A 24,400-nucleotide genomic window follows, 5' to 3' on the forward strand; every position below is an offset into this window, starting at 1 on the left:
ATTCATTGCCACTGACTTCCATATTAGGAAATATCTCCAATATTCTTCAAAATATCTTCTTTTGTGTTCGGGAACAAGTTGAATACAAGTAAATGTTGACAGAATTGTCATTTCTGAGTAAACTGTCTTTTTATAATACCCTTACAGTCTACTTTTATTTATATTTAGGCATACATTTCACCCTAATTTACATGCATGTGACGAATAAAAAGAAAAAGAAAAAACATATATAAAAATAATACTGAATCAATATACTAAAATCCGAAGAAACAGAAGGATAGCGCACCTTATCCAGTGAGCACATGGCGAAGACGGGGCCGTCGTGAGCTTTGATGCTCTTCATGAGCGTCGTGTCCTTCCAGATGTAAACATCACCTGTAGTTGCTCCAGAAAACACCAGATCCTCTGATCGGCCGTAACAGGCGGACATCATAGTCTCCTGCTTACCCAGATTCCCAAAAATACCCCTCCGAAACGTTAAACCTCCTCCTGTGTTCACAAATATACAATACAGTGCAGTCAGGTTGAGCTTTATTATCATTCTTCTACATGTAAGTACATACAGCTGAACAACAGCTCATTTTGACATGCTAATTAAATATAAATACAAATATAAAGCTATTTAAAACAAGAGGAGTGAAGTTTAAATAAAAGATAAGGCTGTAAACGGCTAAGAACTCTCGGACTGTACAAATACTGTGAGTAAATAGCTCTGTCAGGAATAATGCACTCCGGGCTGTTGAACTTATTAGACAATAATGCATCACCCCGAGGTGGTGCTGGTGACGCAGAGTAGCTGTTACACATCAGGTGAGCATTATTTTCTAATAATTGATCGGTCCTGAGAGCACAGCTGCAGTCACTCTTCAGATGTTGTATTTGAGACATTTGTCAGGTTTTTATCCTCAAACTGCTCCTGTGTGGAGCACTAGATTCTTCCACATCTCCTCCAAAGCCTTCTGTTGTGTTCTGCTGTGATTTTTAACAGTTGTAGCTGTGAAATAACTCTAATTATTCAGTGTAGTGATATGGAGCTGTAATGCGCTCTAAACCTGCCAGAACTACTTTAGCTGTGTGTTTATCTTCAAAATAAATGCACACCTTAGAACAGTGGTTTTTAAACTTTTACACCCCCCCCCCAATTGGTCCAATTTTACTCGGGGCCCCCCAGGCGCCCCTCCCTCGAGGCAAATTATAATGCATGTAATCATTCACATACATAGGCGGAGGGTGAACAAACTCCAGGGTAAGGCTAAGATATGCGCTGCCCTTTAATGCATTTAAAAAGATTTGCGACCGACCAAGAAGAGGTTTCCACAAAAGCACCGCCTATTAAACGTCTTATATTCAACACGCACATTAAATTAGTTTATTAGATTCATTTAATTATTATAGTCACTTTCGATATGCAGCCAGGGGCCAGAAGTTTTTAAATGAGTGGACCTAAATAGAATGGACTCTTAAACTGTATAATAGCTAGTTTCTTATATTTATGATCTCTGGTAATATAGTAATTTATTTAACAAGTGACATTTGAGTATCCAATCCTTTTGCAAAAATAAATAAATTGCAAAAATGTGTCAAGAATCCGAAATCATTCACTTTGCCACGAGGCCAATCAAAAACTGAACTTGTAATTCAGCAATAAATATATAAAACTAAGCATTTTTAAACTGTGATTAGGATACTGAACTTATTTTTCTTTGTTAAGCTAGAAACAACAAAAAAAGACAATGAAAATGTGACAACATAAACTATCCGTTTATTTGCGTTATCACGGGCTCTGGTAAACTTACAGGTTCTAATAAATTAGAGGCAACCATTGCAGAGTAAAGGTGATCCAGTAGCCATTAGCTAGCGTGAGTAATTGTTTGTTTAAACAAGATTCATATTATTCAAAATACTAATTAAAACAATTTAAAATCTTGACTTCCCATCACCCCTGTAGAAAACACTGCAGAATTAAAATGCAAAACAAGATTACTACACTAGGCTAGAATACTACGTCACAATGAAACAACCAAAATAAGGCATTTCATTTAATACCGAAAACAAGTTGAACCAGAATAATATGTTATTATACCTCTCTCGTAATACTCATTTGTCATTTTATTTTCTTACGTCCTTGACCAGCAAATCAGAAACGTCTGCTGGCCAGCACTTTCTGTTTTGTTTTCAGAGATGCTGCGAACTCCAGTAATAAACAGCGCTCATCAGTGCAAAGTTGGACAGTTCCATTTTTGTGTCGAGGGGGACTTTTATTTGATTGACAAACTTACAATAACTAAAGTGTTCTGTTAATCATTAACATTAAATTACATTCATATTCCGCCTTACACTCGTTACATGTTTTCAATGCAGTTTTTTTTTGCTGCTATCTCCGTGGTCTCTGGCCAGGGGGAGGCTAAGCCTTTCCCAGCCTTACACACGCTCCGCCTATGTTCACATATTACTTGCTGCGTTTAAAGTGCGTAGAATTAAGTACATTGAAACATAAATATACAGCTTACCTGTTTAGTGAGATGACTGAGTCTGTTTCTGTGAGGACAACATGCTAATCTGTAGTCGGATTTCTAACACGACTAACCAAAAGTCATTTTCCACTGCCAATAAGCGTGAGCCATAGCATACTTGCTTTTGATGTACGCACATACAGAAAATGCTGCTTCGCAAAGCCAAGATCGCAGAGCCCTGACAGTGTGTTGAGTCAAACATTGAGTATGTTTACATGGGCAACAATACTTAATATACGATTTTAATACGATTAAGACAATATCTGATTCCAGTCTACCATGTAAACAGCGATTTTTGATGACCTTAATCTGACTAAAGTCATAACTGAACTAAACAGAATTGAAATTAAGACATGTGGAGTGTGCAGATATTAGTGGCATTACTGAAAAAAACATTGCAATCCAACTACTACCGTCATGTAGGACTTTCCACCGCATTTAGTGACAAGAAACACACGGCTCTCAGTAAAGGACCGCACACACACACACTTTTTTTTCTTTCCATTCGGCTTTCCATTAAAACAACCCTCTTCCACCAGTCCTTACTTTATATTCACGTCTAATACCCCAGTTTGTCACGGGACGTGAATGAAATGTTCATGAGTGAAAGTGAAACTTAAAACGAACTGCAGTAAAGTCGAACAATTAAAGACGAAACACCCAAAATTACATGAGCCTCAGCAGGAAACCTGAATAGCCTGGTGACGCGGCATTCAAAAAGCACTTCACATAATTATATTATTGTCTTATTCAGATTAAGGCAAATAACTATTACCGATGTCCATGTAAACATAGTCAGTATGTCTTCAAAGTAAATAAAAGATCCAGAAGGGCATCCTGCTGATTTGATTCAGAAGGGCTCTGTTTTGTCAGACGGCTCACCGGTTTGACTTTTATTCATTCACCGTCATTAGTTTTAAAAAGCCCCCTCTCCATTTTATGTGTATACGTTTTACTGGAACGCATTAACTCTACAGGTGCCTGATAGTTAGATGTGGAGCTAACGTTAATCATAATCCCTTTAGTGAACGCATAAATATCGTCATCATAATTTACTCGAGCGCACGCCTAAATGTCTCGCACCCCTCTTAATAGGTGCTGGCGCGCCCCACAGTTTGCCTTAGAAAGCTCATTAGCCAATCAGAATCAAGCAGAGTCATAGTATAAACCTAAATATAAACCGTATATGAAATGTCCATAAATTAGAGCACTGGATAGACTTGCATAAAGGCAATTAGCAGTAGAGTTTTAACAGAGCTGCAGGCACAAGCGCTCCTGAAGGCACTGGGTTATTTGAGCATTCTGCTTTGACTCACTGAGCTCTTATAAAAGCTCCTGCGCTCGTTTAATTGGTAAAATACGAAGTGCTGATGGTAAAGTTGACAAAACAGTCATATCAGCGTACGAGGGCTGGATGTGATGTGGCAGATTCTCCTCACAGTCATTTTTGCAGACCGGCTGCAGCTTCACATATCTCAGCTAAAACACTTGAGCTAGAAAGCAAGTGCTGTGATTCAGGATGTAAATGTCAGCGTTCACTATGTTAGCATGTTTACCTGTGTGCAGCCAGAACTTGATGTGCTTCATTCCCACTGTCACTAGTTTGTCCATGCGGAACGGGTTTCCTTTCACCACAAAGATCTTATCCTTATGTCCTCTGCGGCAGAGAGATCAGCTTGTTGTAAATATGCACTAAATATATATTACAGATCTCATCTTTAAAAATAAAAAAATGACAAATTTTAGTATATATAATTTAAAATGGATTCAATAAACCATCAAATATTTCATTTAATTTTAGGCAAAAATAATAATAATTAATTAAATAAAAACTATTAATTAATAACAACAACAATAATAATAATAAATAAGTAAATAAATCATTAAAAAACACAATTTATAATTCTAAATTCTGTATAAGCATTTCTGACATGCAGTATAATATATTTATAATATATTATGTATAGCATTTAATATTTATATTATAATTGTACCTGGATTTGGCCAGTTTTTCTCCTTTTTTCCAGTCCCAGATGACAATGCAGTGCTCTTCATCGATTCCCACAGACACTAGGCTCTTTCCATCCGCTAAATGCAAATTTTTTTTGCAAGTAAAATAACAGAAGCTTTAAAATCCTGTTTTAAAGACTGCACATTTGGCATGCATTAAATAACATAATTAAATATTTACAGATTTTCTTGATTGCTTTGATGCAGCTGAAACTCCACATTTTCAAAACAGTTAACACACAGGCCTAAACAGCGGCACTCAGGGTCAAAATGACATAGTTTGCTTGCAAAAGGCTCTAACTGTGCCAAAACATTTAAAACAAAAGCAAAATTTGCCCTTAAACAAGTATATGAGCTCTTTCAATTAAGCATTACACAACAAAATACAAAACTCAGAGTGAATCAGTGCACCATTGCCTGACGTTCTAGCCTATTGCCAGTAGGATGTGCCAAATTTTCCTTTTTTGCAAAGATTTGCATCCAGATTAAGAAATGCTTTGATTAAAATTTGATTGAATCCATGACATTTTTACAAACTGCGGCTGAAAACTGAAATACTGTAAACAAAACAAAACAAAAAGAACCCACTTAAATACTGTAAATATTGCAGAAAACACATGTAAACCAAAATAGCCACAGCCATATCACCCTGCAGCCCAAGACTGGTTACTCACTGAAGCTAACTGACAGGGCTGAGCCTGGTCACTACCTGGATGGGAGACTTCATGGGAAAAACTAGGTTGCTGTTGGAAGTGGTGTTAGTGAGGCCAGCAGGGGGCGCTCAACCTGTGGTCTGTGTGAGTCCTAATGCCCCAGTAAAAAGTGAAGGGGACACTATACTGTCAGTGGGCGCTGTCTTTTGGATGAGACGTTAAACCGAGGTCCTGACTCTCTGTGGTCACTAAAAAATCCCATGGCGCTTCTTGTAAAGAGTAGGGGTGTAACACCGGTGTCCTGGCTAAAAGTCCCTCAATCGGCCCTTACCCATCATGGCCTCCTAATCATCGCCATCCACCGAATTGGCTCTCTCACTGTCTCTTCACTCTACCAATAGCTGGGGTGTGGTGAGCGCCCTGGATCCGTTGTCCTGTGGCTCCAAGTGCTCTAAGTGGATGCTGCACACTGGTGGTGGTGTGAAGAGACTCCCCTCATGATTGTGAAGCGCTTTGGGTGTATGGCCATACACTATAAATGCGCTATATAAATACACATTACATTTACATAAAGGAAAATCTATAAGGAGTATAAGGCATAGCCACGATTGACCTCCTCCATCCATGCTGGCAAAGATCAATATAAACAATATAGAGTTTCAAACGGGTGCTTTAGAGATTTCCTACTAATCTTGATCGTTTCTAATAGTTAGGAATAGATGGTTTCTGTTTGGATACCATAGCTAAAACAATGGGGTTTGGACTGCTTGAATGACATTCTTGTTAACTGTTTTGAAAAACGTTGGGGAAAATGTGTCAATCCAATGAGAAAGGGTTTACACATTTGCAAGACATGTCTTCGGCTCTGCTGCGATAGTGATGAGGAAAATGGAGTGGATCCTAGTTTCTTTAACCAGGTCAAAGCAAACAATAAAAACTATAGTAATAAAATAAAAATACTTTTAGTAAATAGCTAAAGTACAATAACAAATTTATGGTGTTATACAATATTTAACTTAAAATAAATGCAGAACTTTTAAACGTCTAGTCATAAAAAAGCCTGAAAAATATATTCAGCAGCAAAATTTGCATTGACATAATAATAACAAGAACCTTGACTAAAAACAGCCTTGCTTTGCTTGAAATTGGCGTAAAAATAAAAATCAGACACCCAAATAAATTGCCTTGAAACTGACAGAGCTTTAAAACACATCCAGATGTTTAGTTTATTGTTGCAGAAGTAACTGAAGCCCAAGCTGTAAAGACTCCGCCCTCTTCCGGAAAAGGGGCGGGGAGCAGCAGCTTATTTGCATATAAGGAGACACTCGTGAAATGTTGTTGAATATGTATATATTTGTTAAATGTTTATCTTGATCACTGTTTGTCTACATGTGTGTGTGTGTGTGTACTGTATGTGTATCTTATTGTCTATATACAGTCGAAGTCAAAATTATTAGCCCCCCTGTATATTTTTCCCCAATTTCTGTTTAACAGAGAGATTTTTCTCAACACATTTATAATCATAATAGTTTAATAACTCGAGATACTTTCAAGACACTAGTATTCAGCTTAAAGTGACATTTAAAGGCTTAATTAGGTTAATTAAGTTAAAGTTAGAGTAATTAGGCAAGTCATTGTGTAACAGTGGTTTGTTCTGTAGACTATACAAAACAAATATTGCTGAAGGGGGCTAATAATATTGAGCTTAAAATGGCTTTAAAACAATAAAAACTGCTTTTATTCTAGCTGAAATAAATCAAATAAGACTTTCTCCAGAAGAAAAAATATTACAGGAAATACTGTGAAAATTTCCTGAATCTGTTCAACATCATTTGGGAAATATTTGAAAAAGGAGAATTCACAGGAGGGCGAATCATTTAGACTTGAACAGTATGTACAGACTGTATTTAGATGCATCTTGTATTAAGTATATCATTGTATTTTGCGCTGTTCGGTCTTCATAGTACACATACTCCTGGTGATAATTAAAGTAACTTGAATTGAAAACTGCTCAAAAAGGAGCACTGTTTAAATAAATAATCTGACCTGTGAACTCGAGCGCACAGACCCCGCGCTGATGTTGACCCTTCAGCAGAGACAAACACTTGAGCGTCTGGATGTCCCACACATGGATGGCTGGATCTCGACCCACCTAAAACACACATATGAACACTCTGTCTGTACGTCACATTCATAATCACATTTTACAAAGCAAAGTCAGCAAGAATATCATCAATTTAAAAGATTAGTTCACTTACAAAATGAACGTTTCCTCATAATTCACTCGACTCTCGGCTATGCAAAATGTTCATTTCTTAATCTCTTCAGTCATAAAGAAATGAAGACTTTCAAGGAAACTATTCAGGATTTTTCTCCATGTAGTGGAAAAAAGTGAACTTACATACTGCAGTTTCAATGCAGCTTCAAACTGCTGAAAATGATGGATGCCAGATCACGAATAAGAGGAACTATCACTCATTTTCATGAAAGAATGTCATTATTTTTAGTGGTTCATAAATATTAATGCTGTCAAACAATTAATTACAATTAATTAAACACTACAAACTGAACTACACTGTTCCTATTTACTGTTACCTTTTATGTGAAGCTGCTTTGACACAATCTACATTGTATAAGCGCTATACAAATAAAGGTGAATTGAATTGAATTGAACAATTCATTGCATCCAAAATAAAAGTTGTTATTGACATAATATTATAGCCGGCACTCTCTATAAGCGAACTAGTGGTTGCTGAGATTGTTTTTATTTGCATTTTACAATTATCTTCATTGACAGTGCTTTAGTACTGAAATATTTGTACATTTTCACTGAACAGAAAAAAATAAATAAATAATTAAATAAATAAATAAATAAATAAATAAATAAATAAATAAATAAATAAATAAATAAATAAATAAATAAATAAATAAAATCAATGTTTTATTAAAGTTGAAATTGTTTTCGCGTGAAGGTCGTGTGATCAACAGGAAGCTCACAGCATCTCATTTCTTATATGCGTTCTGTGTTCTCGTGGTTCGAGTTTGTACTTCCAAGGTAACCTGTAAGACCCACCGGTCACCACAAGAACGTGCACGGACACAGCCATGGCCTTTGCTTCATTGCCTGCCCCATTATATACCTGATTTATTTTGGAAATTAAAACCAACTGACATTAATCTTCGGACGTACTGAAGGGGAAAATGACGAAAAGAAAAGACAAAATCATTATTAGCATCACTGTTAAAGATAATCTAGTAGCACGTTTATTAAAAATCGGCAATTACAGATTAATAAACATCATCTATTATAGGAAATATTTGATTCTTTCCTGGTTTTACAGACCCATTTATTAGTCTAAAACGCACGTTACTGATATGCAATACTTAAGTGTCTTTCACTGACATATTTTGCACACTGGTAATATTTTTTCCTGAGACACCTTTATAAACGTTATATCCTAATTGAATTAATCATAGTTTAAAATAAGATCTGGACCATGCATCTCAAATGTAAGGAACAGGGAAGAAGACTGAAGGGAATAATCAAGTTTGTGTTTAGGTTTAACATTAACCCAGTATTTGTTGCTTTCCTTTTTCTTATACTGTAGGTTTTTTATGTGAACATTTTTTATATTAACCTTATATTCAGAATGTATATTTTATTACTAAGTAATGCATTTAATCAATTATTGTTCAGTGTCATTTCATTGCGGGGCTTTTGCTTTTGGGATTTATTTAAAAACTCAATCTAGAATCTTTTATAGAATCTTCAATCTGTTTGCCAAATTAATAGAAGGTGTTTTAAACACTCCAGAAGGACACAAAGCAGGAATCACTGGTCTCTTCATTAAAGATGGTTTAATTCTTCATTTTTGAAGCTGCTAGTCGACAAAAACAGTGCTGTTTTAAAATGTCCAAATCATTCAGACAGTTATTAAGTAGAAGTACTTTTCTGTTTCATTGACTGTATTTAATAAGCAATAAAATCATTGTGTGCCGGTTTTCAATGACAATACTCCACTATTTAGAGCAAGGCAGGGCCCCAAAATTATTCTGCTTAGGGCCCCCAAATGTACAGGGCCAGCCCTGCGTAATATATGAGTGTGAACTGTATTATATATATATATATATATATATATATATATATATATATATATATATATATATATATATATATATATATATATATATATATATATATATATATATATATATATATATATATCATTCATAAATTTTCTTGTCAGCTTAGTCCCTTTATTAATCTGGGGTGTATATATATATACACACATATACACAGTTGAAGTCAGAATTATTAGCCCCCCTTTGATTTATTTAAGCTTTTTGATTTATTTATTTTTTTGATTTTTTTATATTTCCCAAATGATGTTTAACAGAGCAAGGAAATTTTCACAGTATGTCTGATAATATTTTTTCTTCTGGAGAAAGTCTTATTTGTTTTATTTCGGCAAGAATAAAAGCAGTTTAATTTCTTAAAAGCCATTTTTCAGGGACAAAAATATTAGCCCCTTTAAGCTATATTTATTTTTGGATTGTCTACAGAACAAACCACCATTATACAATAACTTGCCTAATTACTCTAACCTGCCTAGTTAACCTAATTAACCTAGTTAAGCCTTTAAATGTCACTTTAAGCTGTATTGAAGAATATCTAGTCTAATATTATTTACTGTCACCATGCCAAAGATAAAATAAATCAGTTATTAGAGATGAGTTATTAAAACTATTATGATTAGAAAACATCTTCTCCCGTTCTCGAAATTGGGGAAAAAAATAAACAGGGGGGGTGAATAATTCTGACTTCAACTGTATATATATAAATAAACACATAATTATTATAAATGTGGATTATAAATGTGGTTTTAGATGAAGCACAAATGAACAGCGACAGGAGTCTCCATAGACTGACAGAAGCATGAAGCACACACTAACGTTAGTCCTGTTTTGAATCCTCCACTATGCTGACACACAGGCATTTGTAGCTCCGCCCCCTTTTTAAAGTAGCTGATCTCATTTGAATTTAAAGTGACAGTCACCAAAACGTCACAATTAGGATCAAAGCCTAAAAGGGTCAGTTTCAGAGAGTAAGAAAACATTATCTGTGAGGTATTTTGAGCTAAAACTTCACACTCACACACACACACACACACACACACACACACACACACACACACACACACACACACACCACACACACACACACACACACACACACACACACACACACACACACACACACACACACACTAGAGAAATCAGAGATTTATTTTACATCTTGTAAAAAGGGTGCATAATAGATCTCCTTTAAGACATGCATCAGGCATCTGTTGTCTGTAATTCTGGTTGGTCTCACCTGTCCGCTGGCCACATAGTCTTTGAGCGGATGTACGGTGAGGCTCAGGATGTCGTCGTCATGTCCGAGGTAAAAGCGCTGTGTGTGCTGCTGTCTGTTATAAACCACTGCTACAGCTGCCACATGATACACCACCTCACCGGCCTGAGTGTAGAACAGATTATTCCTGCAGTCACAGCCTCTGTACCTGAAACACACACACACACATACAGCACATCACCATTAACATCTGCCAATCAGCAAACGCATTGTTTCAATGATCATTTGTGACTCTGGACCACAAAACTAATCATAAGGCTCAGTTTTGTTTTTTAAATTGAGATTTCTGCATTATAAACCCCTTGAATATTTCTGTAAATATAAAATAATTTAACATTAAAAACGCATTTATGACAATAAATTAATTCTGTGAAAAATAAAGTACAGCAATGCCACACATAAAAATGTATTGTCATCTATAATAGAATTTTCAATACAATATGCAATTATATATATATTAAACATGTATAACATATAATTCACTGATTATATTAATTAGAAAATATGCTCAATACAATATGCAGTTATATATATTAGACATATATAACATATAGTTCACTGAATATATTGATTAGAAAATATGCTTAAAAACTATACAGCAATTAGGGCTGCACAACATATCGTTTCAGCATCGAATGCAATGTGTGCATTTGCATTCGCAATAGTCACATCGCAGTATCCGCAATGTTGAGTTGGGATTATAGCTAGGCCCACATGGAATCTGCGCAGGCAGATTTCCACTGATTTTCAGCCCATTATTAATTCTGTTTATTTACTTATGTAAATGTGTGTAAATCTATATTTATTCCGTTTTTTAATTAATTACAGTAATATTATTGACTAATATGAAAATGTTCATCTGATTTATGTACAATGCAGTTTGTACAGTAATATTTTCTGTCTTTTACTAGAGATATTATATGAGAGACTTGCTTTGTTAACCAAATAATGTGAATCTAATTGGATTTGCATTTTAAACATTAAATACAAGTTAAAAGATATTATTTTTTATGTTTTAGTTATGATACTCCAAAAATATTTCAGCAGAAATCTGCAGATTTTTACCGAAATTCTCTGCAGAATTAGCAAAAAACGTTTGCAGATTCCGTCTGGCCCTAGTTATAGCTAATCTGCAATGAGAACTACACAGTGTTATTTTACATTTTACATCACATTTGATTATTCAATTACTGTACCTGAATATCTGACAACTGAAAACCATAAAGCACTAACTCTTTCACGTTTATCTTTGCTCTATTTTATTAATTTATGCTTGCAATTAGTTTGATTCACTACATCAATCTAAAGATGTCATTCCAAATGGAGCTATTCGAGTCATCTGCTGAAATTGTATTCATATCGCTATATATATCGAAAAATAATATCCCAATTTTTATCAATATCGTGCAGCCCTAACAGCAATCATTAATTACATATTACATAGAAACTCAATGAAAGTCGTTCATAAAAAAAAAAAAACAGTGTAACAAAATGTGAAAAACAAAAAAACCATCATACTGTATGTATATATGAAGAGTTCAGATGCAAAAGCCGCTAAAGCCACTTATGCTAATAATGAGCTAATGACATTGAGTGAATGCTTTAGGCACATAGTACACCATCAACAAATAGATTTGCTTTAAATCATCTAAATCACAGCGTCAGCGTATTCAGAAATAACAGTTTGTATGCAAAAGCTGCTATATGCCACTTGCTTTTGACAGCAAAAGCAGCTATATCCTGCAAACCAATCAGAAGGCGCGAATCAAGTCATATGTTTTCAATGTAGCAGCGTGCTGATACGCCGGCTTTTGTAAGGAGACTATTTTATTCCGCTTCTGATTTCGATTTTAAAAGACGGAGTTTGATGAAGTGGATGAGCCTGTCCGACTGTCAGTGGATGGCAAATGAAAACGTCCCTTATCTCAAAACTCTGCATTATAAGAAAAAGAAAACACAATGTGCAGCCGAAAGTGTAGCATGCATTCACAATGTTTGTTTGCACAGTGACGCTACTTTGAATGAGTCCGATTTACTATACATTAAATGGCAACTGCGTTTCACGAAAGACAGAGTTAAGATGCTGTTCTTTTATCCCACATGGATGCTATGAAGATAAACAAGAGACGAAAAAGAGACAAAGATCTTGAGTATGGCCTTTTTGCCCAGTAGACCTACTGATTTACCTAGATTACTACCTAGATTTATCTGCTAATGTAAGCTATTTTTAAAAAGAGAAATATAATGTATAAAACTATACATTTATATTAGCCTACTTCATATTACCTATACATCTGATAAGCTTTTTATATTAATGGACAATGCACAGATATTGATGTTTCACAATGTTTTAAACTACAATATTTGAATCTACCAAGCTTAGTTTACAATGTTTACATTGCTCTACTTACATTAAATCTAAATCCCAAATATCAGAAATGACAACAGATCGATAAACTTTAATTAATGTCAGTTTAATGTTAATGCATTTACTTGACAGATTTTATTCATTCATTTTCCTTCAGCTTTTACCCTGGTTTACCACAGCGGAATGAACCGCCACTTACTTGACAGATGTGTTTTTAATTTTTGGTGGTCTATGTATGTGTTTTATGTTTGGAAAAATAATTTCTAATTGCACCTTTAGTAACTTTTCAATTAAATACACTGTCTTGTCCCGATAGGTGGATTTAGAGGTTTTTGCAAAAAAAGCAGACGTGGATTGAGCTGGTTTTGACGCCAAAGAAAATCTAATTTGTTAAAAACCAAAGAAATGTGTAAAGTGACATTTATGAAAAAAAGTAATTTTATTTACTAGCTAATAACCTTTTCATTACATATAACAAGAAACTTTAGAGCCTAATTATAGGAGCCTGATAGAAAATGCTCATTTACAAGACAAGAGGTCTGGTGGATTTAGAGGGTTTTGCATCTGAACTCTTTATATATATATATATATATATATATATATATATATATATATATATATATATATATATATATATATATATATATAAAGTAAATTATGATAATACATTCCATAATAAAACAAAAATGTATATTGACTGTATGGTAATTGTTTTTTAGCCCAGATATTTCCCAAGTGCTGTTTTACAGAGCAAGGAATTGTTTACAGTATTTCCTATAATATTTTTTCATCTGCAGAAAGCCTTATTTCTTTAACTTTGCAATGCAATAATGTGACTAAGTTTTTTTTTAATAATAACATTTAAGGTCAATATTATTAGCCATCTAAAGATTTTTTTCCACTGTTGTCCACCGAATACTAGCTGAATACTAGTATCTTGAAAAATATCTAGTCAAATATTATTTACTGTCATCATGGCAAAGATAAATAAATCAGTTATTAGAAATGAGTTATTAAAACTTTTATGATTAGAAATGTGGTAAACAGCACTTGGGAAATATTTGAAATATAATTAAAATTTCATAGAATGGCTAATAATTTTTGTCTTGAACTTTATATAAGTGAAAGGGTCAAAGGCATGGATGAATAATGTGTTGATCTTCAAGTCCTAATAAAGTTCTGAGTGTCTGTACCCGTGGACAAACTGCAGGCGCAGCCCTTCATCTGGAGCTTTCTGCCTCTTCAGAGATCCCGCCAGTTTCTTCTTGAGCTGAGGAAGATCTTCTTTATAAACCTGCGGGTGTTTGGAGCAACAGTCAGTCAATGAGCTGTGAAAATAATGAGCATTAAAGCAGCCCAGCGACTCTGAACTCTGCCTAACGCTTTACTTGACTGTAAGACTGTCATGAAATCTTTACAATCATGAGATGTCACATCATGAATATGAATGAGATTTTAATGCATGCTTAAGACAACTGTCATTAAGTGTCATTCGCTCAGTTTTAATCCTATGATGACATTGTTATGACAACTTGACATTGTATTATCAAATTCAGGTCTCAGAGAAAACATTAACAAAAGTGATCAAAAAAATTCATGACGCAAGTATATTGGCCTCACGACAATCATGTGGCAGAGCTGTGGCAAACTGGCAGAGCTGTGAGAAAAACCAAATGCTATTGGCTCCCTAGAGGGGAGGTGCTACTCTATGTCCCGCCCCCTCTTCATTTATATCAAGCTTCGAATAAAAAATGCACATTTCAAAGCACTTCACGAGACCTTTAATGACAGTTGTCATAAGCATGCATTAAAATCACCTACTGTATATATTCATGATGTGTCATGTCATGATTATAAAGGTGTCAAGACAGTCTTATGAACACAAGTAAAGTGTTAGTGATGCCGATTCTCTTGCCTGCCGCTCGTAGCTGATCTGAGCCTCCTGCTCGATGTCTGAGTCCAGCTCCGGGACGTCCGACAGATCCGAGTCTGATTCTCCACTGTTAGAGTCTGCATACGCCTCTGAATAACACAACGAACATCCATAATTAAACACAACAGATTAAACTCTTCATCAGCATTATAAGAGCAATATTTGTTTATTTTGGGCTGCATGCATGTGTGGATTTGATCATTACTTATTTATAATTTATGATGATTATTATAGATGTTATCATTATTATCATAGAAAATTACAGTATAAATATATAGTAGTGGCAAAAATAGTAATAATTTTAGGAGGGGCGACGCGGTGGCGCAGTGGGTAGCGCTGTCGCCTCACAGCAAGAAGATCGCTGGTTTGAGCCTTTGCAATTCTGTGTGGAGTTTGCATGTTCTCCCTGTGTTGGCTCGGGTTTCCTCCGGGTGCTCCGGTTTCCCCCACAGTCCAAACACATGCGCTAAAAGGGAATTGGATAAGCGTGTGAATGAATGTGAATGAATGTGTATGGGTGTTTCCCAGTGATGGGTTGCAGCTGGAAGGGCATCCACTGCATAAAACATATGCTGGATAAGCTGGCGGTTCATTCCACTGTGGAGCCCCCGATTGATAAAGGGACCAAGCCGAAAAGAAAATGAATGAATGAATAATTATAGGCTTAATAAATATTATATTTTACACAGCAACTCGTTTATTTTTGTTTTAGAACTTCAAATTCAGTTGCCTATAAGAGAAATGACTAGGAATAATAATATATTTATAGTTCGGTCTAGTTCTCGAGTCTGGTTGTCTGATATTCTGCAATAACAGCACTCATATAGCCTCATCACCCTTGTGTATTACTCCACCCACATAGATTAATGGCAGATCAATAAACTCACTACAGTTTGACAAATATTGCAGCTGTTGGACAACATAATGTACTTTTGAGGTTTTGTTAGGTGAGAATGTAGTTGTTTAGATTGCAACTAATATGATATGCCGTTTATTTATAAGGATAGTGCCTAATTAAATTTTTTTTAAATAATTTTATTTAATTTTGGAGATAATAATCGTAGCAAAGATGGTTGACGCTCCACCACAAGATGGCAACAGAGACTGCATAATATGCCCTTAGGGGGGGAAAAAACTGCATTTTCTCAATGTAAGTTTCAAAATACAGAAAAACAATTCATTACAGAACAGGTAAGTGACATTCTAAGTCGATCTTTCTCTTTTGTATGTTGTAGTGCTGTATTTATACCATAGTAATCTGCTAGTGTTTGCTTTGCTTTGGCTTTTTCGGGGTTAATTGTTGTGGTCTCCCGATTGTAACAGAGAAATACAGGGAGATATCTCTGTGGACTGATTCCATTATCATGCCGTTCAGCCTTACAATCCTGAAATGTGAGTAAAACCCCCTGTTTTGTCTTCACTTTAGACATTACGCTAGAGAATCATTCAAACGCTAGCTCTAAAGTGACATTTGTGAAGTAGCTGCGGTTTCTGCTGATCTGACGTCAGCTGCAGATGTGAATGAATGGCGGAAGAAAGTAGTTCCTTATACAAAAAGATTTTTGACTTGATTTTTAATACACGCTTATGCCATCGAACTGTTGTATAAATGCAATATCACACTCGTAGCAGTGTGATATGGCTGTATATTATCATGCACCCCCCACCAGTGCCGATATGCAGTCATATTGTACTGCTACTCGTGTGATATTGCTATATATACACACACACACACACATATATATATATATATATACATACACACACACACACACATATATATATATATATATATATATATACATATATATATATATACATATATATATATATATATATATATATATATATACATACATATATATATATATATATATATATATATATATATATATACATACATATATACATATACACATATATACATATACACATACACACATATACACATACACACACATATATATATATATATATATATATATATATATATATATATATATATATATATATACACATACACATATATATATATATATATATATATATATATATATATATATATATATATATATATATATATATATATATATATATATATATATATATATATATATATATATTTATACATATATATTTATACATATATATACATAAATATATAAATGTAAAAAAAATGTATATATAAAAAAATCTTTAGCAAAAAACTAAATTGGTAAATAATATATGGATAAATGAAAAATATCATTCAATAGATTAAATAAAAGGTTTTTAAAATGAATCAAAAACTTTAAAACAATTAATTAAATCTAAAATATATAGATATATTTTTTTATTTCATATTTAATGTTTTAAATAAGAAAACAGATTTAAAAGTCACCCTGCAGCAACGGCTCCAGCACTCCATTCATGACTCCCTCCGGCAGGAACCTCCATTGGAAAACGGAGTGGTCGGCTCCTCCAGTGCTCAACACCCACTGCAGATCATGTGACCAGCGCACATTGGTGACGTGTGCAGAGTGCCCGATGTACTTCTTGAATTTGGCAGCTAAAAAAAAAAAGGAACAGGTTGCCGATCATCACTCTGTGCTATATCTGAGGGATCTCTCTGATGTCTGGACGTTCAGACTGACCTTTCTTCAGACAGGGGAATCTGAAGAGTTTGACCAGGCCGAAGTCGTCGCCCGTCACCAGCACTGCGCTGCTGTAGTTTGCGTCCACTGAGTTGATGTCATTGACGTTGGAGTATTTGGGCCAAATGCCGTTCACTTCAGGCCCGAGGACACACGTCCATGTCATCCAGTGGATCCCTTTGGCTTCCTCTTTTGGCAGAAACTTACCAGCTAACAAAACAGAACAGATCAGATGTGTGTACGATTGAGATGTTTATTATATATATATATATACAGGGGTTGGACAATGAAACTTAAACACTGGCCAATTTAGTGTTGGAGGCTTCATGGTTAAATGTGAGTAGCTGGTGGTCAATCTTCATTGATTGCACATTCCTCCAGTAAGAGCAGAGTGTGAAGGTTTAATTAGCAGAGTAATAACACAGTTTTGCTTAAAATATTGCAATGCATAGAGTTCAAAAGAGGTCAAATTGTTGGTGCGCATCTCGCTGGCCCATCTGTGACCATCTCTGTGATGTAGAGCATCCAGAGTATCCAGAGTAATGTCAGCAAACCACCAAGAAGAACAACCACATCCAACAAGAGAAACTGTGGACTCAAGAGGAAGCTGTCTCAAAGGGATGTCTGGCTGCTAACCCTGACTGTATCCATAAAACAGAAACCCACAGCTGATCAATTTACTGCAGAAATTAATGTGCAGTTCAACTATCCTGTTTCCACCAAAACTCAAAATTTATATGGCTGGCTGCTATAGCCAAACCCTTGGTATCTAGTGCCAAGGCCAAACACAGGTTTTAAAAGTGGTGCCAACAGTGAAAATCTTGGGCTGTGGACAATGTGAAATATGTATTGTTCACTGATGAATCCACCTTCACTGTCTTTCCCACATCCAGGAGAGTTACGGTGTGGAGAAGCCCCAAAGAAGCATCCCACCCAGACTGCTGCATGCCCAGAGTGAAGCAGTGATGGTTTAGGCTCAATATCATTTCCTTAGCCCAATACCTGTGCAAGATGGGTGCTGTTTCACTACCAAGGACTACCCAACCATTCTGGAGGACCATGTGCACCCAATGGATCCTGATGGCTGTGCTGTGTATCAGGATGTTAATGCACCAATACGCACAGCAGGACTGTTGACAGAGTGAAGTTGACCATCTCCCATGGCCTGCACAGTCAACAGATCTAAATATTATTGAGCCACTTTTGGTGTTTTGGAGGAGCGAGTCAGAAAATGCTTTCCTCCACCACCATCATGTAGTGTGGAATGGTTCAAAATCCCTCTGGCCAATGTGCAGGACGTGTTTCTGTCATTCCCAAGATGAACCGATGCTGCATTGGCCGCAAAAGGAGGCATTACACCATACTAATGAATTATTGTGCTCTAAAACCTGGCATTTCAGTTTTATTTTCCAACCCCTGCATGTGTGTGTGTATATATATATATATATATATATATATATATATATATATATATATACACATATATATACATATATACACATATATATATACACATATATATATATATATATATATATATATATATATATATATATATACATATATATATATATATACACATATATACATATATATACACATATATACATATATATATACACACATATATACACACATATATACATATATGTATACACACATATATACACACATATATACATATATGTATACACACATATATACATATATATATATATACACATATATACATACATATATACATACATATTTATATATATATATATACATATATATGTATATATATATATATATATATATGTGTATATATATATATGTGTATATATATATATATATATATATATATATATATATATATATATATATATATATATATATATATATATATATATATATATATATATGTGTATATATATATATATATATATATATATATATATATATATATATATATATATACATATATACACACACACACATATATATATATATATATATATATATATATATATATATATATATATATATATATATATATATATATATATATATATAGACCCTTTTACACAGAAACACAGCAAGTCTTTAATGGCATTTCAAGGTAAGAGAATCACAATTTTAATATTGCTGAACATGACTGTGGAAGAACCTTGTCATTTCAAAACTGTATATTTGCATATATATTAAATCTGCATATTTGTGTATATTTAATCATTGTATAAATGTATCCAATCGACTCTTACTTGGCATCCTGTAAAAGTATCGTTCTCCAGCTCCGTCATTGGTCTGTAGAAAGCGGCTGTCCACAGACCAGTCCAGGTGAGTTATAAAGCAGGTGGATTTGTTGCACTCGCCCACTTTCTTATAGCGCTGCGCCACGGCGTAAACGTCCACAAAGCCGTCATTTGAGCCCACGGCCAGATACGAGCCATCGGGGGAAAACTTGAGCTCGTGAATGACCTCCTTTCTGTCCTTGATGTGCACCACCTCCGTCATGTCCCTATGAGCGCACACACACAAACAGCCTGCGTTTGAGCCAAGCTTATTATGGCATAGCATTTTTACTAGTGCTGTCAAGCGATTAATCACATTCAATATTAAAGCTTGTATTGACATAATATATACAGTTGAGGTCAGAAGTATTAGCCCACCTTTTTTTAATTTGAATTCTTTTATATTTGTTCCCTAATTTCTGTATAACAGAAAGATTTTTCCCCAGATTTCTAAACATAATAATTCTAAATATAACTAATTTCTAATAACTGATTTCTTTTATCTTTGCCATGATGATAGCACATAATATTTGACTAGATATTCTTCAGGACACTAGTATTCAGCTTAAAGTGACATTTAAAGGCTTAACTAGGTCAATTAGGCAAGTTAAAAACTGCTTTTATTCTAGCCGAAATAAAACAACTAAGACTTTCTCAAGAAGAAAAAATATTATAGGAAATTCTGGGAAAATTTCCTTAATCCAACTCCTGCATGTATGTTTATGTACATATATATATATATATATACATATGGACTTTTTCCACAGAAACACTTTTAAGCAAGTCTTTAATGACATTTCAAGGTATGAGAATCACAATTTTAATATTGCTGAACATGACTGCGGAAGAGCCTTGTCATTTTAAAACTGTGTATTTGCATATATATTAAATCTGCATATTTCCGTATATTTATTGATTGCATAAATGTATACAATTTCACACCACTGTGTTTCTACAGTGGTGTGAATAAGTGCCCCTTATTGATTTCTTCTTTTTTTTGCACGTTTGGCACACTTTAGATTGATCAAACTAATTTAAATATTAGTCAAACATAACAAAAACACATCATGCAGTTTAGAAATTAAGGTTTTTATTATTAAGGAAAAACAAAATACAATATATATATATATATATATATATATATATATATATATATATATATATATATATATATATATATATATATATATATATGTGTGTGTGTGTGTGTGTGTGTGTGTGTATATATTAGGGGTGTAACGATTTATCGTGGTACGATTTATTGCGATGCAAAAATGTCACAATATGCATCGTGGCGTTATGACGATTTTATTACGATATGACATCCGTTTTCTCTTATTCCGCTTTTTGACACGCATACTGGGTCAAACACAACCGAAGTCTTCACATTGTTTTACATACTTTGCTTAGCGACATGCATACATCATTTCTGTCTTCATGTAATTATGTATTCACGGCCGCAAAATAACACATGACGTGCGCTCACTGCGCTGCTGACCGTGAGCTGTTACTACAGAGAGGGCGGGCGCTTTAGTGAACAGAACCTCCATAGGCTGTGAATAACAGGTAATAAAGTTGTAAATAATATTCAGTTTGTGGCACAGAGTGATCGTTAGAGAGCCGCACGCGAAGTATGAACAGCACTTAGCAGTAAAAATGAAACCGAAAGCGTGCACGTCATTTAAATGATCATATCGCATTTTAGAGTAATGATTATGACAAGCATTTAATGTTTTTTTTCCAAAGCGAACACAGTGTTGTGCATGAGAATAAATGTTTAACAGTGTCAGTATAACTATTCTAGCCTATATAATATTGAATATAATGAAATAGGGAATCTGATAATGACAAATGTCTGATTTTACTAGTGAATTATTGGTCTAATAATATTGTTAATGACAGATTGCAAGCATATGTCTCAAACATAATAATACAACTTCAGAATTATGAATAGTTATACTCTGATGTCATCACTTTACTGTGCATTAATGACCAGGACAAATTTAAAGTCCATTATTCAAAGTCTATTTAAAATTTAGCATTTTAACCAACAGTAGAGCTACACACAATATTATTGTTGTTTTACCATATGTCTGAGAAATAACAATAATAACAGCCTACTCATGTTCACCTTTATTTTACATCTACAGAATCATGAGAACATTTACTTGAATAGAATGCAATGTTTTTAATTTTTGCACCTTTACTTAAATTTTCCTTAATTTTGTTATTTTCTTAAAGAACAACAAAAAGGAACAAAAGAAATACATTGAAAATTGTTTACTTGGTAATATTTTTAATAAATATTTTATTTGCATTTCAGATTTAATTTTTAATTTTTATTTCAAATATCGTGATACATATCGAATCGTGAACACTATATCTTGATACACATTGTATCGTGAGCTGAGTGTATCGTTACACCCCTAGTATACATATATATATATATATATATATATATATATATATATATATATATATATATATATATATATATATAAAGAGAGAGAGAGAGAGAGACCCGTGTGACACCGCTGTACTTTAAAACTGTACATAAATATTTTGGTTTTGCATTATTTGTATGCTTCATTGATATATATATATATATATATATATATATATATATATATATATATATATATATATATATATATATATATATATATATACATATACATACACACACACAGTGATTACACACACAATATTTAAATACAAACTTTAATTCATTTCACAGCACAAATCTTAACATCGTTTTATTTTGACAGTATTTTTTCATTTGTTTAGTCAGTAAATCATTAATAGCTTTGTTTGTTTTTGATTAGCTTTTATATTGTGAGCACTATTTATTTTGTATATATTTAGTTTCATTTTTAGATTTAGCAATAGTAGTTTATGAGAGTTAACAGAACACATTCAGTGTCGAAGTTTAGTGTTTGCATGGCTTGCGTTTTAGTGTTGTGCAAAGCTCTTAGTAATTAAAATAAATAATTGTTTGAATAAAAACAGAACAAAATGAAGTGAGTTATTCCCTTAAAGCAAGCAAAATAACCTCATTTCAAAGCAAAAACAAGATTAATTAGCTCACTTCATTGGCAGATTATTTTTCTTGTATTAAGGAACAACATATTTCTGAAAACATAACTATAATTTTTTACTAAGTCAGAAAAGCATGCTTTCCAGTGTGATACAGGTCAGATTTTCCATTTATAGTGAATTTTATTTCAGTTAATGAAAATGATTTTAACCAATATTTTTATTGTCGTTTTTGGTTCTCTAAAAATAAGCTTGGTTTGAGCAGATGCGTCTGGAGTGAATGCTGAAGTACCTGACACGTAGGACTGTAAAGGATCCGTCCTTCATGCCGAGAGCAAGCTGAGAGCCATCGTTGATGAAGGAAACACTGCGCACCGCCTCCTCCATGTTGCAGCGAGCGATCAGTGTGTGTTCAGACAAACTCCACAGTCTGAGGGAGAAGTGAGCATGTGTCATCAAAATTAATACATGAGTTTATATACTGTAGGTATTGCATCCTTTCTTACTTGATGGTTTCGTCTTAAGTCCAAATATCTAAAAATTCTTAATTTTTCCTCCTTTATATAAGATGTAAAATAAGTCTCTGATGTCTGTAGAGTGTGTGTGTAAAGTTTCAGCTCAAAATATCACACAAATAATGTTTGATGACTCTTTGAATCTGATTCTTTTAGGCTTTGGTTTGGTTTTGTGGCGTTTTGGTGACTGTCGCTTTAAATTCAAATGAGATTGTGCTCTTTTCAAAAGAGGGCGGAGCTCCAAATGTCTGCGTGTCAGCCTAGTGGCAGATTCAAAAACAAGACTAAACTCCTATATGCTAATGAGGAAGAGATGGTCACTAATGGGCGGGGCTTTCCCTCTCTGATGACACGTACAAAGGGAGAATGTCAATCAAAGTGTTTATTTCAAGTCTGATTACAAAATAGAATTAATTAAAGAGCCCATATTATGGGTTTTTGAAAATGCCCTTCCATGTAGTGTGTAACACAGCTCTAAGTGAAGTGAAATATCCAGCTAAGGCTTAAATCTGTAAGTGTACAGTGTTTAAAACTATTGATTCATCTATAAAAGAGTCGACTCATAGTGCTTCGAACGAGTCATCTTGATAACGAGTCATTAGGTGTTTCGCTATGACGCGGCTACGAAACACAAGCCTCGCCAGTAGCAGCCACGAAACACAAGCCTCGCCAGTAGTTACGCGCGCAAACCAGGGAGATTTGAAACCTGCGGCCCCGCCCACTAACACAGAAAAAACACTAGACACACACACACAGACGCCGCCGGTCGAATGAAGTCACGCTGTGCTCAGATGGATAATATTGACAGTCTCTACCCAAAGATGAAACTGTGAAGAGTCAGTGGTTGAGGTTTATTCACTAGTGTAAGTAAGTGCGATTAAAATTGTTGCCTCGTTTACTCTAGCTTGCAAATGATGTATTTATTGTGTTTTGTTACTTGTTAACCTGGTACAGTACACGCGGTTACTCTTTATATTCTCTTATCGCATGTAAGCCACGTTAAAAACGCGACGCGTGCCGCTTTGTTTAGGGATTTAACGTTAAATGCTTTTG

The 24,400-nt window shown here is 34.3% G+C and overlaps 1 protein-coding gene across 1 annotated transcript in view; it reads right to left on the bottom strand.

The window, feature by feature from the left end:
- The window catches only part of eml6 (EMAP like 6), a 137,557-nt gene that overhangs the window by 55,194 nt on the left and 57,963 nt on the right, over positions 1-24,400 (bottom strand). The window contains exons 9-19 of the mRNA XM_056467686.1: positions 23,125-23,262; positions 19,767-20,023; positions 17,524-17,733; positions 17,271-17,438; positions 14,873-14,979; positions 14,151-14,251; positions 10,551-10,737; positions 7,223-7,328; positions 4,508-4,601; positions 4,070-4,170; positions 287-489 (exon numbers count right to left, since the gene is read on the bottom strand). Coding sequence (XP_056323661.1) covers positions 287-489; positions 4,070-4,170; positions 4,508-4,601; positions 7,223-7,328; positions 10,551-10,737; positions 14,151-14,251; positions 14,873-14,979; positions 17,271-17,438; positions 17,524-17,733; positions 19,767-20,023; positions 23,125-23,262 — 1,672 coding nt within the window. The remainder of the gene's footprint in view (positions 1-286; positions 490-4,069; positions 4,171-4,507; positions 4,602-7,222; positions 7,329-10,550; positions 10,738-14,150; positions 14,252-14,872; positions 14,980-17,270; positions 17,439-17,523; positions 17,734-19,766; positions 20,024-23,124; positions 23,263-24,400) is intronic.

Source organism: Danio aesculapii, chromosome 11 (genome assembly GCF_903798145.1).
Source record: "Danio aesculapii chromosome 11, fDanAes4.1, whole genome shotgun sequence".
NCBI lineage: Eukaryota > Metazoa > Chordata > Actinopteri > Cypriniformes > Danionidae > Danio > Danio aesculapii.